General features: G+C 44.1%; 1 protein-coding gene across 1 annotated transcript in view; it reads left to right on the top strand.

Moving 5' to 3' along the window:
- Window positions 1–19,401, top strand: part of LOC310860049 (ralBP1-associated Eps domain-containing protein 2-like) — a gene marked incomplete at both ends in the record, with an annotated part of 95,780 nt that overhangs the window by 52,273 nt on the left and 24,106 nt on the right. The window contains 1 exon segment of the mRNA XM_083766810.1: window positions 10,726–10,818. Coding sequence (XP_083622936.1) covers window positions 10,726–10,818 — 93 coding nt within the window.

Below are 19,401 nucleotides of genomic sequence, written 5' to 3'. Positions count from 1 at the left end.
CGGTTCTATGAGTCCTGAATGACCGCCAGAGGCGGTGCTTTAAGCACTGAATACGTCCCTTCGCGCATGCGCAGTCGAGTATTTTATACCAACAATGTCGGTTGACCCCGTGATGACCCGGAGTCGTCTATAACTTCCGGCAGTCGTCCGGGGCTCAGTCCCTACAGAATCTTCTCGCGAGAACACGAGGATTCTGAGTGACAAGAGTGCCTCTGGCGGTCATTCAGGACTCATAGAACCGTAGTTACATACGTAACTATCGTTCTATTTCGTCCCTGCTGACCGCCAGAGGCGGTGCTTTAAGCACTGAATGACTTATACCAGCCAAGTCACGAGGAATCCTGGTTACAGACCTCAAAGGGTAGAACCGGAGGATTCGGGGAAGAGGGCCACGTCCACTGGGTGGGGAGTGGCAACATTCACCCTGTAGTACCTTGAGAAAGTGCCTGCCGAAGCCCATGAGGCGGCGGCACAAATGTCCTCCAAGGGCACCCCTCTCATGGCAGCCCATGATGTGGAAATGCTCCTTGTAGAGTGGCACCGTACCCCTGATGGTACGGGGAGGTTACTTGCCTCATAGGCGTGGCTGATTGTGTCTACAATCCAGTGGGACAGGCGCTGCTTGGAGGGAGCGCCGCCTTTGTTCACACCACTATGGCAAAAGAACAGCTGCTCTGCTCGCCTGATGCGTGCAGTAGCTTCAATGTAGGCTCTCAGGGCCCGGACTGGGCACAACAGCTCCAGTTTGTCTGTCAGCTCCCCAGGTGGGGGGTTGAATCGAGCCAGCCTGATAGGCCGGTTGAGGTGAGCCTGCGACAGCACCTTCGGGAGGAATGCTATGTTTGGCCACAGCGTGACCCCCGAGCCGTCTGCGTTCCACCTCAGACATGATTCGCTGACTGACAGAGCGTGCAGTTCACTGACACGCTTTGCCAATGTAATGGCCAGGAGAAGGGCTGTCTTGCATGACACCCACTTCAGCTCTGCCTGTGCCAAGGGTTCGAAGGTAGGCCCGCACAGGGCGTCCAGTACCCGGTTAAGGTCCCATGAGTATGAGAATGTGTGCTATAGAGCGGAGCGCACCACTTGCCGCTCCAGCACATTGCCGTGTTCGGCCCAGTAGACTGGCATAAACTTCATATGGGTCCCATCAGATTCAAGACATGTCGACACCCGTCTGTCTTGCGTCACGAGGAAGTATGTAGATCGGACTTCCCTTAGTGTGACTGAGGATATACAGCCTCTGTTGCGCCCTTGGGCAGGAGGACACATCACTCCTGGTCTGATAGTAGGGCTCTCGTCATGTTGCTGATAATGGCCATTTTGACCCGCCGGATATGGGGGGCTGGCGTCAGAAGGCACTGCACAGCCCGGAAAGTCACAGTCACAGTCAGGTCCCTGCGTGGGACGCCAGGGAACACGCTGGCCTCTAGTGTGGGCCGGCGGTGATACGCGAGCTCCGAGGGCAGTCAAGATGATTTCATCAATGTTGGAGCTCGGCCCTTTGGGAGGCGGGATGTGTCGTAGGCCTGCAAGCTGCAGCCTGGTCTTCCCCCCCTGGATGGTTCGCTCCGGCGATTCTCGCCCGGCTGAACCACCTAGTGCTCCTGGCTCCTCAGGGAGACTACGGAGAGTTGGCCTAGGCTCATCAGTCAAGCTTGACTGTGAAAACCCGACTTGGCGACGGGCTAGAGATACGATGGACATCAGCCGCCCACGCTCTGAGGACATGACGCCAATGCCTCCAGTGACACACCAAAGGTGACTGAGCCAGTATTAACGTTGCCACTATTAAGTGTGAACGGGAGGCCCCAGTGAGCAGGTTGTCTGTGCTCCTGCACTGGGGTCGAGGTCACCTAGCGTTCTGCCGCCGGGCCTCGTTGGGGAACACAATGAGGGATGCAATGACAGGCTTGGTGGCTGGCATGTAACCCAGGCCAGCCCTTATCGCCTTGTGCGTTCAAATCTATTAAAGTGTCACGTCGCAACGGGTTGTCTCAGGACACTTTTCCCAATCAGGGCAGGGCTGCCAGGATTTCACCATCGGTATAGAGATGGGAGAGGGCCCTGATCGTTCGCCCGGCAGGCCTGTAGCTGTCTCAGGTACAGGCGTGGGGGACGGCGAAGACAGCAAGAAGAAGGCGCTTGGAGGAGCCGACTGCCTGCTTTAGTATGCGTTCCACGGCTATGCGCATGAGCTGAGAAGTGGGAGGCCGGCTCTGATGCCTGGGAGGCACCGCCTTCTGCATCTTCCTCATAGTCATGGAAGTGCGTAGCTTAAGCTGTCGGGGAGAGCACATCAACCTCGAGTCAGTTGTGGCATCGGAGAGGTAGGCGCTTCGGCACCCTCCGAGGTGCCTAGGTGTTATCTGAAGTGAGCATGGCCCTCATGCGGGCCAACTCTGCAGATAGCTGAGCCCTCTCGGATCTGCTGTAGTCAGCGGTCAGACCTTTTCCTCCTGGCACGCGGGGCAGGACCAAGGTCGGCTCACGGCTGAAGGAGAGCTTCACACGAGGTACAAAAGTGGGAGCTCTCCATTGTGGTGGCACCGGTTACTCTGGACCGGCCGGTGCACACAAGTCCCAACTAGCCCAGGGCGCGGACGCTACTGGTTGCTAGGTGTTGGCCATATGCTTGAGGGAGCGCATACGCTGTCTGTACCAGCAGAGGCTTTCGAGGTACGAAAGTGGGTGCTCTCCGTTGTGGTGGCACCGGTTCCTTTGGACCGGCCGGTGCACACCAGTCCCAACTAGCCCAGGGCGCGGACGCTACTGGTTTGCTAGGTGTTGGCCATATGCTGCAGGGAGGGGGCGCGTACGCTGCCTGTGCCAGCAGAGGCTTTAACTTAGATCGGCATATAATGACTTAATCGAAAAACTGAATGCTGCTATACCTGCCGCAGCATGTGAATATGCATTTACGTTTATGCAAATGCTCATTGCAGCACTTTGAGATTCAACCATGATGTAAAGTGCATCATAGAAACAGCACACGAACGTTGCTGTTAGATAGACTGTGCGACCTGCATGGTCGCGGTGGGGGAGGGGAGCTTTACGCTACCTGTACCCCCGGCGGAGGCTTACTTATAATTTATGATAATAAAGTAGCCTTCAGTCAAGGTTTGGACGCTGCTATGTAGCAGCTGTAGTGTTTCCTATGTGACCGTTTATCACGGCACTATGACGCTTATCCAAACTCCAGTGCATTATTATTTATGTTTGCTAGTCCAGAGCGAAACAAAAGACACTTCCAATACACTAGTCACGTGTGCACTACTACGCATTCATGCTGGGAGGAGGGAGCGCTACCGCTGCCTACCCCAGCCAGGTTCGGTTAAATAAACCGACACAAGCTAGTTTTGGAGAAAAGGCTACAACCGATAGCTCCACCGATAGGGGCCACCTGCTGAAGGAAGGGAGCGCGTACGCTGCCTGTATCAGCTGCAGCTAATGAACATAACAAGCTATACACCAATAGCTGTTAATAAATGCTTGAGCTAACAAACGATTAGTAGTAAGTAACATCAAGCTGGCCGTATGCTGGAGGAGCGGAGCGCATACGCTGCCTGCCCTGTACCAGCTGGGCCAACAAACAGTAAGGCAAGCTATATACAGATAGCTTTTTATCTTCAATAGTATAATAAGCGCTTGGGCTACAACTACAGGTAGCAGCGCCAGTTAGAGAGCTATGCTGGAGACCAGCTAGGCTACTAAAAAACAAGACAAGCTATAGCCTGTTCATAAACAGCTTTAACTTTAAGCTACTGGTAGCAGCTGTGAGCTACGCTGTCAGCAGCGCCAGATACTCTGTGCTGGGGACCAGCTGGGCTAATAGGACCTACAGGTACCCAGGGGCACTAATCCGACCTGTGGGAACAAACCAGGTTGCACCCACTGTATATGCAAAAAACTGTTAATGGAGCTTTGAGCTCCAGACATACTGGTAGCAGCTTCAGCTAGGCCCACTACTGGGGGCCAGCTGGGTTAACAACCAGACAGGCTATGTACACCAGTAGCTGTTAATACTATTTTGCTACAAACTATACTGGTAGCAACATCAATACCCTGGGAGGACGCAGGAAGCTGCTCCTGTACCGGGCTGATAATAACAACAATACAGCTATTCGCAAAAGCAGTTAAGCTTGAATGCTGCCAATATCGGTATATGGCTTTGGCCAGCAAGGCTCTTGCCATCACCAGCAGGGGCTAAACAAAGCTTAAAAAGTAGCGTGTTTAACAAACGAAGGTAATATGACAGTGTTCTTATCCTTCGGCAAGTCTTATAGTCGCTTATAATAAGCGCTAGCGTTCACAGTCGAACAGACCTCGTATGCAGAGCAGGGAGGCGGCGCGAACGCAGCCTTTACCCACACACAGGAGGTTATGCCATGATAAGTATATGATATCATATGAACGTCTGTTTAGCGGGGATAGCGCCGCTTTAAACGATAACGTATCTTCTGTCCGGGGAGGGTTTTGTTAGCCTTCATTACCGGCGAGAGAGATTGGACCCTCCTGCGTCCACGTGACATGGGTTGTCACCGAGTGCCTCCCTCAGATGTTGGGGGCCAAGGCACCCAGGGCAGAGGTCATGCCCATCCTCTGGCCGCAGAGGAGCCTGGCAGGAGGTGCACAGGTGGTGGCGGGGTTCGTCCATTGGAAACCCGCAGATGTAGCCCAGAGCGCGGACGCTAGTGGTCGCTAGGGGTGGAGCCGTAAACTGGTAGGAAGGGAGCGCGGACGCTGCCTGTGCCAGTAGAGGCTACTGTAGCTGCTAAAGGCCGCTTAGCTGGAGGGAGGGGGCGCGCACGCCGCCTATGCCAGGTAAGGGGTGCTCTAGCAGAGACCAGTATATATGATATATATATAATGATATAGTTATATATATATAATTTCAGAAAAACCAACCTATAAAGTGGCAATGGCTCTGTGCCGAAATTAAAGTACACTATGAGAACAAGTGACTAAATCAGTCAAGCCAATTCATATAACCGGGGTTACTGACGTAACCTCGCGGTGGTGCTATATAGCTGGCCAGTGCCAGCAAAGACTCATTCAGAGAGGCAGAGTAATATAGCAGTAAATAAGTACACTTATAAGTAGTATAAGTATAAGTATAAGTAGTATAAGTATAAGTAGTAAGCAAATAATAATAGCGTCGACTCACGTGCTGGGAGCGGGTAGCGCTAACGCTTGCCGTCACTAGCACTGCGGCGCAGCCTTCGTGGGAAAACAAGACAGCGTAAGCTGTCAAAGAGAACGAGCTATCCGTTCACTTTGACGGGTGCTAAACGGGACGCTCAGGTCGCCGTTTGTAGCACGCGGCGGTGCTATATAGCTGGCCAGTGCCAGCAAAGACTCGCTCAGAGAGGCAGAGTAATATAGCAGTAGATAAGTACACTTATAAGTATAAGTAGTATAAGTATAAGTAGTATAGGTAAGTAGTAAACAAATAATACTAGCGTCGACTCACGTGCTGGGAGCGGGTAGTGCTAACGCTTGCCGTCACCAGCACTGCGGCGCAGCCTTCGTGGGAAAACAAGACAGCGTAAGCTGTCAAAGAGAACGAGCTATCCGTTCAACTTTGACGGGTGCTAAAACGGGACGCTCAGGTCGCCGTTTGTAGCACGCGACCGTGTGTGTTGCAGGGAAGCAGCGCGCACGCAGCCTATGCGAACAGGGGTTGTCTGCTTACCTTGTTCCCACGGGGAAAGAAGACGATGTGAAGCCCAGCTCCACTCGAAAACGATACAATAATAGTAGTATTAAGTCGCAGTCCCTGGAGGGCGAACGCACGCGTCACAGCTCCGACCAACAATGGTCGCGGGACTACCGGCGACTTAGTAGTAGCAAAGCAATAGTTCTGTTATCGTGCAGTTTAATTCTGCTGTAGAACTCTGTGCTATGTACAACTTGCGCAAAGCGAGAAGAAATTAGGGACTGAGCCCCGGACGACTGCCGGAAGTTATAGACGACTCCGGGTCATCACGGGGTCAACCGACATTGTTGGTATAAAATACTCGACTGCGCATGCGCGAAGGGACGTATTCAGTGCTTAAAGCACCGCCTCTGGCGGTCAGCAGGGACGAAATAGAACCTAAAAGAAAAAAGAAAAAGAAATGAAAATGAATGTCATAAAACCTTTAAAACCTTGAGTCTCAAAGAACTGGACTTGAGCTACAACTGCATCGCTTTCTCATGCGTCCACTAGGGCTGACCTCGATTAGTCGAATAGTCGACTAATCGATCGGAACGGGTCTCAGTCGACTGACCACCTCATAGTCGACTAAAAAAAAAAAAAAAAAAAAAAAAAAAAAAGATTTTTTTTTTTTTTTTTTTTTTTTTTGCCCAAAAACATTGTATATAAATATACAATATTTACAAAAATATACAAAAATATTGTATTATTCCACTAGGTCTGTGGGGGACATAAACACATTTGAACATTCTGACTGTTCAAATCTCCAATGTGCATCTGGAGTGTGTCTGCCTGTGTGGCAATGTGCCACTGCCTGTGACTTGAATCGCACAGTGTGCTGGCCTGATAGACTCCAGAATCTCAATCTCACCTGCTGTGCTCAATCTGGCTAATGACAAGCCTCTCAGTTGTTAAAAAGAAAGATTTGAACAGTCAGAATGTTCAAATGTGTTTATGTCCCCCACAGACCTAGTGGAATAATACAATATTTTTGTATATTTTTGTAAATATTGTATTTTTATATACAATTTTTTTGGGGCAAAAAAAAAAAAAAAAAACAGCTAATTTATTCATCTATCAGTCGACTATACAAATCCTTAGTCGGGGACAGCCCTAGCGTCCACACCTTAGAGTATATATATGAATAGAGACGGCACCCGGAGGAAACCCTGAGGGCGAAATGGACATAGTGGCCGAATGTTGTCATTGCAGCTCGAGCCAGCGCTGCTCCGTTGACTATCATTGCGCACGTTCATGTTATTATTGGGGGCCATGACACGTGAACGCTTTATGTTTCATACGTGAACGCGCACAAACGGCACAATGATAGTCAACGACCAGCGCGTTCATGTTATTGGGGTAATCCATCCCAGAATGCACTTGTTCCTATAGGAGTGAAATCGCCTCATGCGCTTTTGAGCAACTTAATGCAAGTGGATGGGAGGAGGAATCCACTTGCATTAAGTGTACATTACAGGTGTACATTACAGGTGTTTTATCATGAGGCGTCACAGTGTACATTACAGGTGTTTTATCATGAAGCTTCACAGTGTACATTACAGGTGTTTTATCATGAAGCTTCACAGTGTACATTACAGGTGTTTTATCATGAAGCTTCACAGTGTACATTACAGGTGTTTTATCATGAAGCTTCACAGTGTACATTACAGGTGTTTTATCATGAAGCTTCACAGTGTACATTACAGGTGTTTTATCATGAAGCTTCACAGTGTACATTACAGGTGTTTTATCATGAGGCGTCACAGTGTACATTACAGGTGTTTTATCATGAAGCTTCACAGTGTACATTACAGGTGTTTTATCATGAAGCTTCACAGTGTACATTACAGGTGTTTTATCATGAAGCTTCACAGTGTACATTACAGGTGTTTTATCATGAAGCTTCACATTGTACATTACAGGTGTTTTATCATGAAGCTTCACAGTGTACATTACAGGTGTTTTATCATGAAGCTTCACAGTGTACATTACAGGTGTTTTATCATGAAGCCATCTGTTGGTCATATGTGTAGTTAAAAAGATATACTGTTTTGCCCCAGACATACAAAATTAGTGTTTACATAAAGAGCAAGACCAGGTCACGGACATATTTGTCCGTGTACATACATATTGATGATGACCCCTGGTTTGTCATGAAGCTTTCTGCTGGTCATTATGTGAAGTTAAAGTGCATTACAGGTGTTTTGTCATGAATCTGCTGGTCATTATGTGAAGTTAAAGTGCATTACAGGTGTTTTGTCATGAATCTGATGGTCATTATGTGAAGTTAAAGTGCATTACAGGTTGTTTTGTCATTAATCTGCTGGTCATTATGTGAAGTTAAAGTGCATTGCAGGTGTTTTGTCATGAATCTGCTGGTCATTATGTGAAGTTAAAGTGCATTACAGGTGTTTTGTCATGAATCTGCTGGTCATTATGTGAAGTTAAAGTGCATTACAGGTGTTTTGTCATGAATCTGTTGGTCATTATGTGAAGTTGAAGTGCATTACAGGTGTTTTGTCATGACTCTGCTGGTCATTATGTGAAGTTAAAGTGCATTACAGGTGTTTTGTCATGAATCTGTTGGTCATTATGTGAAGTTGAAGTGCATTACAGGTGTTTTGTCATGACTCTGCTGGTCATTATGTGAAGTTAAAGTGCATTACAGGTGTTTTGTCATGAATCTGTTGGTCATTATGTGAAGTTAAAGTGCATTACAGGTTGTTTTGTCATGAATCTGCTGGTCATTATGTGAAGTTAAAGTGCATTGCAGGTGTTTTGTCATGAATCTGCTGGTCATTATGTGAAGTTAAAGTGCATTACAGGTGTTTTGTCATGACTCTGCTGGTCATTATGTGAAGTTAAAGTGCATTACAGGTGTTTTGTCATGAATCTGCTGGTCATTATGTGAAGTTAAAGTGCATTGCAGGTGTTTTGTCATGAATCTGCTGGTCATTATGTGAAGTTAAAGTGCATTACAGGTTGTTTTGTCATGAATCTGCTGGTCATTATGTGAAGTTAAAGTGCATTGCAGGTGTTTTGTCATGAATCTGCTGGTCATTATGTGAAGTTAAAGTGCATTGCAGGTGTTTTGTCATGAATCTGCTGGTCATCATGTGAAGTTAAAGTGCATTACAGGTTGTTTTGTCATGAATCTGCTGGTCATTATGTGAAGTTAAAGTGCATTGCAGGTGTTTTGTCATGAATCTGCTGGTCATTATGTGAAGTTAAAGTGCATTACAGGTGTTTTGTCATGAATCTGCTGGTCATGATGTGAAGTTAAAGTGCATTACAGGTGTTTTGTCATGAATCTGATGGTCATTATGTGAAGTTAAAGTGCATTACAGGTGTTTTGTCATGAATCTGCTGGTCATTATGTGAAGTTAAAGTGCATTACAGGTGTTTTGTCATGAATCTGCTGGTCATTATGTGAAGTTAAAGTGCATTACAGGTTGTTTTGTCATGAATCTGCTGGTCATTATGTGAAGTTAAAGTGCATTGCAGGTGTTTTGTCATGAATCTGCTGGTCATTATGTGAAGTTAAAGTGCATTGCAGGTGTTTTGTCATGAATCTGCTGGTCATTATGTGAAGTTAAAGTGCATTACAGGTGTTTTGTCATGAAATTGCTGGTCATTATGTGAAGTTAAAGTGCATTGCAGGTGTTTTGTCATGAATCTGCTGGTCATTATGTGAAGTTAAAGTGCATTGCAGGTGTTTTGTCATGAATCTGCTGGTCATTATGTGAAGTTAAAGTGCATTGCAGGTGTTTTGTCATGAATCTGCTGGTCATTATGTGAAGTTAAAGTGCATTGCAGGTGTTTTGTCATGAATCTGCTGGTCATTATGTGAAGTTAAAGTGCATTACAGGTTGTTTTGTCATGAATCTGCTGGTCATTATGTGAAGTTAAAGTGCATTACAGGTGTTTTGTCATGAATCTGCTGGTCATTATGTGAAGTTAAAGTGCATTGCAGGTGTTTTGTCATGAATCTGCTGGTCATTATGTGAAGTTAAAGTGCATTACAGGTGTTTTGTCATGAATCTGCTGGTCATTATGTGAAGTTAAAGTGCATTGCAGGTGTTTTGTCATGAATCTGCTGGTCATTATGTGAAGTTAAAGTGCATTACAGGTGTTTTGTCATGAATCTGCTGGTCATTATGTGAAGTTAAAGTCCATTACAGGTTGTTTTGTCATGAATCTGATGGTCATTATGTGAAGTTAAAGTGCATTGCAGGTGTTTTGTCATGAATCTGCTGGTCATGATGTGAAGTTAAAGTGCATTGCAGGTGTTTTGTCATGAATCTGCTGGTCATTATGTGAAGTTAAAGTGCATTGCAGGTGTTTTGTCATGAATCTGCTGGTCATGATGTGAAGTTAAAGTGCATTGCAGGTGTTTTGTCATGAATCTGCTGGTCATTATGTGAAGTTAAAGTGCATTACAGGTTGTTTTGTCATGAATCTGCTGGTCATTATGTGAAGTTAAAGTGCATTACAGGTGTTTTGTCATGAATCTGCTGGTCATGATGTGAAGTTAAAGTGCATTGCAGGTGTTTTGTCATGAATCTGCTGGTCATTATGTGAAGTTAAAGTGCATTACAGGTGTTTTGTCATGAATCTGCTGGTCATTATGTGAAGTTAAAGTGCATTGCAGGTGTTTTGTCATGAATCTGCTGGTCATTATGTGAAGTTAAAGTGCATTACAGGTGTTTTGTCATGAATCTGATGGTCATTATGTGAAGTTAAAGTGCATTGCAGGTGTTTTGTCATGAATCTGATGGTCATTATGTGAAGTTAAAGTGCATTACAGGTGTTTTGTCATGAATCTGCTGGTCATTATGTGAAGTTAAAGTGCATTGCAGGTGTTTTGTCATGAATCTGCTGGTCATTATGTGAAGTTAAAGTGCATTACAGGTGTTTTGTCATGAATCTGCTGGTCATTATGTGAAGTTAAAGTCCATTACAGGTTGTTTTGTCATGAATCTGATGGTCATTATGTGAAGTTAAAGTGCATCGTCTTTCTCCACCAGGCTCCTCACTTCCTCAGCGCTGCGGAGAAAACCCCACAGAAGAAGAAGGTGTCGCATCACAACTTCGCTGACTTCAGTCGTTTCAGAGAAGAGGTGAGACTCCAGTTCATGACCTACAAATAAACAACCAATCAAATCAATCAATCAATCAATCAATCAATCAAACCTACAACAGCTGCTTAGCTTTCACACCCAGTGCTCATTCTTTAACCCATTCTGACCTGAGATCAGATTCTAAAAATGTCTGTTTGAAAATGACAGTGTTCTGAAAAAGCCATGTTTCTGTGTCAGTCGTTCTTCGATTTTTCAAAAATAGCAGACCTACAAGCTCGTAGATCTGCAATTTTTCAATAGCTAAAGCATAACATAATGCTATAACACCAAAAAGGGTTCCCACCCAAAATTTAAAGAGTTTAATTTAAAGATATGATCGGGTCTAGAGAGAGAATCAGGATCATGCTGAGTGCCAAAAACCAGACCGGAGTTCTGGTCTGGTTTTGGTGAATAATAAGTAGTTCCGGTCCAATTGGTGGAGGTCTGGGGGGCCACTCATTAAAAATAAATTAATCTACAAAACTAGCGTAATTTCCATAATACTGTGTAGAGCAACCGAATTCGTTCACCTTTGACCCCTCTGTCACATGGAACTATTTGTTGTGTCCAGCATCACTACACCAGCAGCAGTGTTGTTTTCGTCGACTAAAACTAAGACGAAAAATGTTCGTCGACTACCTTTTTTTACTGACAAAAACAAAAGGAAACTAAATGAAAACTAAGCTATGGTGACTAAAACTAAGACTAAATATACTGACAATTTCGTCGACAAATAAAAACTAGACTAAAATGTTAGGAAGGGACTAGTGGACAAGAGATCCAGTATAAGTCATTTTACACTTGGTTGCATGCTGAAAATAGCTGATCTACAACGCGTCGCGTTAGCTTGTAGATCAGCTATTTTCAGCAAGTGTAAAAACACTCATTACGACGGCATCAAGGCCCGCCAAAATACATTTTAGTCGACTAAATCAACTGTAGATTTAGTCGACTAAAATCTTATGACATTTAGTCGACTAAAACTAGACTAACACTAAGACATTAACTATGACTAAACTAAAATAGAAATGCTGCCAAAAACAACACTGATTAGTACTTTGTGTCCAGGATTTACAGCTTAGGAAAATTCACATTAGATGAAGAATGGACTACAAAAATGGTGGGATAAAAAAAAATGTTGAGGAAAAAACTACATTTGCCTCGTGGCTTTGAGCGTGGAGCCTTTTCTTCACTTTTACTTTAACTCAGAACTCCAAATCCCAGTCTGCCGGGCTGTGAGGAGGACGCGAGGTCACCGAGAGGTCACCGCTGACCCGGAAAACATTGTGAAATAACAAGCAAATAAAACACTGGGAGCTCATCTTTCGCCGTGCACATATTTCTTATTCTTCTATACAGTTATCGCTGTATCCTTCACCTGAACCCGGTCACATAGATTGACACGCATACCGTTTAACAACCACTCGTGATTTAAACGTTTTTTTTTTCTTTTTTTGTTTTGTTGTAAGGGCCAATTTCTGCTTGAAGTTTGAGCCGTGTAATCAGGTTGTCCTTGACAAAACCCATCGCCATCGCCACGTCGTCGTAACTTCTCCCGGTGACAGGACCCCATAAATAAAGATATCCTGTTTATCAACTATATACGGCTCCCTATATTTCAGTCCTGAGATGAGTGGAGGGCCCCCGGGGGCCGTGACAGGCGGGCGTATATAGATCAAACGGTGCTTGTAATGTGGACTTGTGGCGTGGGAAGCCAAGCCAATGAATCCTGAGATTTATTTCTGGTTGAAGTATAACATGTCTTGGCTTTTTAACCCATTCTGACCTGAGATCAGATTCACGCGAGGTTTCCACTGGACACAACACTGGTCTGATTAAGACCTGCTGGCCCCATGCTATACCTTTGTCCTTCATGTGTCTTTCCTGACGCTGTCCAGCATGTATAGCTATAATATATAGCATTGCAACTTTTCAGGACTGGAAAAGCCTGCATTTTCTATTAGCTTGTGTATTCCCCATCGATGATGTCACTGGAAGACTGGTTTCTGAACTGCCCAGAGCCCTCCTATAATTATGAGACACAGACAGTGTATAGAAAAGAATTGCGCCATTTTTTTTTCATGATTATTAGTGAGGACCTGTTATTATGAAGATAGGTTGAAAAGTGGTGAAGTGGTCCTGTAACCCATTCTGAACGGGAACCCTTTTTGGTGTCAGCATCATGTCATGCTTTAGCTATTGAAAAATAGCAGATCTACAAGCTCGTAGCGCGCCACCGAGTGGCGCGCTACGAGCTTGTAGGTCTGCTATTTTTGAAAAATCAAAGAACGACTGACGTAGACGACATTTTTAGAATCTGATCTCAGGTCAGAATGGGTTTTAATCAGACCAGTGTGTGTCCAGTGGAAAACCTCGTGTGAATCTGATCTCGGGTCAGAACGGGTTTTAATCAGACCAGTGTGTGTCCAGTGGAAAACCTCGTATGAATCTGATCTCGGGTCAGAATGGGTTAACATCACCTGTTCACCTGCTGAGCACACGGTGAGAGAGAGGGGGTGTGATACGCTTTATACCGCTTATTTAGCTTTCTTTTATTTACTTTGATTACGTTTGATCGCTGTGGCTATACTTTGTCTTTATGTTTGAGCACCGTTTGAGTTATGCACCTATAGCTTCAATAAAACACCTTAAACGCATTGTTTTTGGACCCGGCAAAATCCCTGTTGTTTGCGGAGCGCGTCTGACAACCTGGCCCTGCATCCCATCGCCTCTCAGCCACTTATTTGTACATTCATCTCCTGTAGTCGCTCAACAAGTACAGCACTTAAAGGAGAATTCCATGCTAGAAGACTTTCTTACCTTTCTTTGTAGTCGTTACGTCCCCACCAAAGAGGTCCAGGTGTTATTTTGTGCAAAAGCTCCTTATTGGCTGTTTCCCCTACCATAAGCCCTCAATTAATTGCATTGAATTGAATGGGAATTTAATGGGGCTATGGGGTGCTAATTTGCTTATTTCCATCGCTCAAAATTATAATTTCTTTGTATATATCCTCTCTTCATAATATCCCAAGCGGCACACTTTACTACTTCTTTCGATGGAAATAAGCGAACTAGCACAACACCCCATAGCCCCATTCAATTCCCATTCAATGCAATGCAATTCATTGAGGGCTTATGGTAGGGGAAATAGCCAATAAGGAGTTTTTGCACAAAAAAAAACACCTGGACCTCTTTGGTGGGGACGTAACAACTACAAAGAAAGATAAGAAAGCATTCTAGCATGGAATTCTCCTTTAAGTAAATGTACTTAGTTGCTTTCCACCACTGCTATCCGATACTATCAAACGATATCAAAATGGATTGACGCGTCGGTAAAGTGGATCGACTGCCACTGGCTCCACTCTCTGTCAGCGCGTTGCATGCCAGACCCTAAATGACACCCGACACGCCGCATGGGATCAGATATCTGTTACGCTTTCTGTGTCTATTATCTGTTACGCTTTCTTTATGTATTATTATGTACCTATTGTCTGTACGCTTTCTGCTTCTGTTCACTAAAGATTGTTTTTGAGTGGTGCAACCACTCCCTTACACAGTGGCGTGCACAGATAGACACTCGGGGGTGCTAGAGCACCCCCTGCCCTTTTGGCAATGTGCTCTTAAAAAAAAAAGGGGAAAAAAAGAAAAGGTTATTTGTAGTGTGTGGACCATGCGGTGACATTGATCAATTCTTGATAGAAACGCTTCTACTATATTATTTAGGCCCCCCACAATCTAAAGCTATGTTTCTATGTCAGTGGTTCTTCGATAAAAAAAAAAAATAGCAGACCTACAAGCTCGTAGCGCGCCACTCAATAGCTATAGCACCAAAATGGGTTCCCGCCCCAAAATGCGCTGCACAAGGTTCCCTTTTTTTCACTTGAGCACCTGCCCCTTTAAATGTCTGTGCACGCCACTGACTACGGGTCTTCTGGGACCCACTCGGGTATTTTTACACATAATGACACACCACTACGGGTCTTCTGGGACCCACTCGGATATTTTTACACATAATGACACACCACTACGGGTCTTCTGGGACCCACTAGGGTATTATTTTTTACACACAATGACAGAACCGAGTTATAATTAATTATTCACCATTTTATTTGTTTTTATTGGGCTTCGAGGGTTTAGAGGACTGTTATCCTTTCAGTTGCTGTTCGCTCTACGCATGGCTGCCAGTTCCCACCTGATGTTGTGTGGGAGTCCAGACTGCTCCAGACCGTACTGAATAACTGCTAGCTTACATAATGTCTTGAGGCTAGGACTGAAGTCTAAGACATACAGGTCACCAGAGGTGTTGGCTCCTCCCAAGAGGATGATGCGATCTCCCACCATGCAACAGCACATCCTATACATATGTGGGTGTTTCCCCTTGGGCTCAACCTTCTTCCAGGAGAAGGTCTCTGGACTGAATTTCCACACATCATTGAAGAACTTACCGTTCCAACCACCAAATATGTACAGCTCTCCATTGTAGGTAAAGGCTGAATGACTGGAACGTCCTTCTGGTAGAAGCTGTGTAGAAGGTGTGTCCAGCCAGTGGTTGGTCTCTGTGTCAAACACTCTGATGGTGTTGTAGTACTGACCCCCACAGCCTCCAAATACAAACATCTTTGTCCCGATGATGGTAGCAGAGTGATATGCTGAATCAGGAGGTGGAGTTCCTCTGGTGTTAATTAAAGTCCAGACCATCGTGGTGGTGTCCAACTTGTACATGTCATTAGTCCCTTCAGTCCCAGTCCATCCTCCATGAATATACATGACCTTCCCAAAAACACAGGCTGAGTGGTACCACCTCCCCTTTGGAACGGTCCCAGAAACCTGTGGTTTGGACCATCTGTGGGCGTCAACATCAAATGCATAAAGCACATTGCAGTAAAGATATCCTCCCCAGAGGTAGACAATATCTTCAATCAGCACAGCTGTGTAGCCGTAGCGCCCAGAGGGAACCTCATGGTGAGGTTCTCCTGTTCCAGGGGTCACTGGGGTCAACCTCCTCCAGCATAAAGACATAGTATTGAAGACGTGTACTTCAATGTGACCTCTTCCCCTCTGGTTTCCGTCTCCTCCAAAGCAGTAGATCTCGTGTCCGACCACCACAGCAGCAGACTGGTCCTTCCTATGTTCTCCTTCCGGATGTATCGTCCAGTGAAACATTTCACACAGCAGCTCCACCGTCAATGAGTGTTGACAACTAGTTTGCAGATGAACTTGTTAGGATGAAGGCAGATCGGTTTCCTCGTTGCAAGTCTCTAACTGATGTTTAGAGTATCGGACAAGGCTTTATAAAGAACAATTACACCGTTGTGATGTCATTGCATGATTGCATCATAATGTAGGATGGCTAATATGGTCATGCAATCTGATTGTCCATTTTGGCCAAACAGTCACTATTGCAATCCAGCCCAGAATGCACTCTGTTCCTACCCGGAAGGAGGAGTGAAATTGCCTCATGCGCTTTTGAGCAACTTAATGCAAGTGGATGGAAGGAGAACTCGGATGCCATCTCTATTCATATATACTCTAAGGGGCAGACACATGTTGTCTCAGTAAGACAGCCCCTCCCCCCTCTCCACAAGGTGGGGGGAGTGCAGCAAAGCATCATGGTCATTGTAGTCTGGAGACTCTGGACTACATGTTGTCTCAGTAAGACAGCCCCCTCCCCCCTCTCCACAAGGTGGGGCTGAGTGCAGCAAAGCATCATGGTCATTGTAGTCTTACTCTGAGTTGAGTCTCAGATAATTAAAAAAATTAAAAAATGCTGTGGCTTTGCGCCCACTGCGCAAAAAGCATGGAATACGGATGTGTATATTACAGGAAAACTCCCGTTAAACTTTACAACAAACTCCGGTAAACTCAACGAATTGTACCATCACACCTGCATATTACCGTATATTAACTGTATATGTACCATCACACCTGCATATTACCGTATATTAACTGTATATGTACCATCACACCTGTATATTACCGTATATTAACTGTATATGTACCATCACACCTGTATATTACCGTATATTAACTGTATATGTACCATCACACCTGTATATTACCGTATATTAACTGTATATTTACCATCACACCTGTATATTACCGTATATTAACTGTATATGTACCGTCACACCTGCATATTACCGTATATTAACTGTATATGTACCATCACACCTGCATATTACCGTATATTAACTGCATATGTACCATCACACCTGTATATTACCGTATATTAACTGTATATGTACCATCACACCTGTATATTACCGTATATTAACTGTATATGTACCATCACACCTGTATATTACCGTATATTAACTGTATATGTACCATCACACCTGTATATTACCGTATATTAACTGTATATGTACCATCACACCTGTATATTACCGTATATTAACTGTATATGTACCATCACACCTGCATATTACCGTATATTAACTGTATATGTACCATCACACCTGTATATTACCGTATATTAACTGTATATGTACCATCACACCTGCATATTACCGTATATTAACTGTATATGTACCATCACACCTGTATATTACCGTATATTAACTGTATATGTACCATCACACCTGCATATTACCGTATATTAACTGTATATGTACCATCACACCTGTATATTACCGTATATTAACTGTATATGTACCATCACACCTGTATATTACCGTATATTAACTGTATATGTACCATCACACCTGTATATTACCGTATATTAACTGTATATGTACCATCACACCTGTATATTACCGTATATTAACTGCATATGTACCATCACACCTGTATATTACCGTATATTAACTGCATATGTACCATCACACCTGTATATTACCGTATATTAACTGCATATGTACCATCACACCTGTATATTACCGTATATTAACTGTATATGTACCATCACACCTGTATATTACCGTATATTAACTGTATATGTACCATCACACCTGCATATTACCGTATATTAACTGCATATGTACCATCACACCTGTATATTACCGTATATTAACTGTATATGTACCATCACACCTGTATATTACCGTATATTAACTGTATATGTACCGTCACACCTGTATATTACCGTATATTAACTGTATATGTACCATCACACCTGCATATTACCGTATATTAACTGTATAATTATGTACCATCACACCTGCATATTACCGTATATTAACTGTATATGTACCATCACACCTGCATATTACCGTATATTAACTGTATATGTACCATCACACCTGTATATTACCGTATATTAACTGTATATGTACCATCACACCTGTATATTACCGTATATTAACTGTATATGTACCATCACACCTGCATATTACCGTATATTAACTGTATATGTACCATCACACCTGCATATTACCGTATATTAACTGTATATGTACCATCACACCTGTATATTACCGTATATTAACTGTATATGTACCATCACACCTGTATATTACCGTATATTAACTGTATATGTACCATCACACCTGTATATTACCGTATATTAACTGTATATGTACCATCACACCTGTATATTACCGTATATTAACTGTATATGTACCATCACACCTGTATATTACCGTATATTAACTGTATATGTACCATCACACCTGTATATTACCGTATATTAACTGCATATGTACCATCACACCTGTATATTACCGTATATTAACTGCATATGTACCATCACACCTGTATATTACCGTATATTAACTGCATATGTACCATCACACCTGTATATTACCGTATATTAACTGTATATGTACCATCACACCTGTATATTACCGTATATTAACTGTATATGTACCATCACACCTGTATATTAACTGTATATGTACCATCACACCGCTTTAAGTAAAGGTTATTTGTAGTGTGTGGACCATGAGGTGACATTGATCAATTCTTGATAAAAACGCTTCTACTATATTATTTAGGCCCCCCACAATCTAAAGCTATGTTTCTATGTCAGTGGTTCTTCGATTAAAATGAGCTTGTAGATCTGCTATTTTTCAATAGCTAAAGCACCAAAATGGGTTCCCGCCCCAAAATGAGCTGCACAAGGTGCCCTTTTTTTCCACTTGAGCACCTGCCCCTCTAAATGTCTGTGCACGCCACTGCCCTTACGGAGCGCTGTGTGTGTGTGTGTGTGTGTGTGTGTGTGTGTGTGTGTGTGTGGGGCCGGGTGGCTGGGTATGAGCACGAAAACAGCATGGTTGTCTTTCACCATCTGTGCGCAACCTAACGCACACACAAACACACACGCACGTATTAACTGTATATATGATGCTCTCGGCCGGGGGTGCCAGTACATTACAGTGACAGTACAGTACAGTAGAGGGTACAGTAGAGGGACCCCCCCACACGGTAACTGTCATTTCTCTACCGTTTCGTATGTGGAGTTGCACCACTCACATCTATCTATCTATCTATCTATCTATCTATCTACTTCTACTCAACTACGTCTCAGAGGCAACTTATTGTACTTTGAATCCACTACAATTATTTTAAACCTTTTAGTTACGTATACAGCCTGGCACACACATTCACTTCACCTCCAATCAGTATACTACGTGAATATGTGCT

This window comes from Protomyctophum parallelum (assembly GCF_964188405.1).
Source record: "Protomyctophum parallelum genome assembly, chromosome: 6".
Taxonomy (NCBI): Eukaryota; Metazoa; Chordata; class Actinopteri; order Myctophiformes; family Myctophidae; genus Protomyctophum; species Protomyctophum parallelum.
This window is presented reverse-complemented; position numbering and strand designations above follow the sequence as displayed.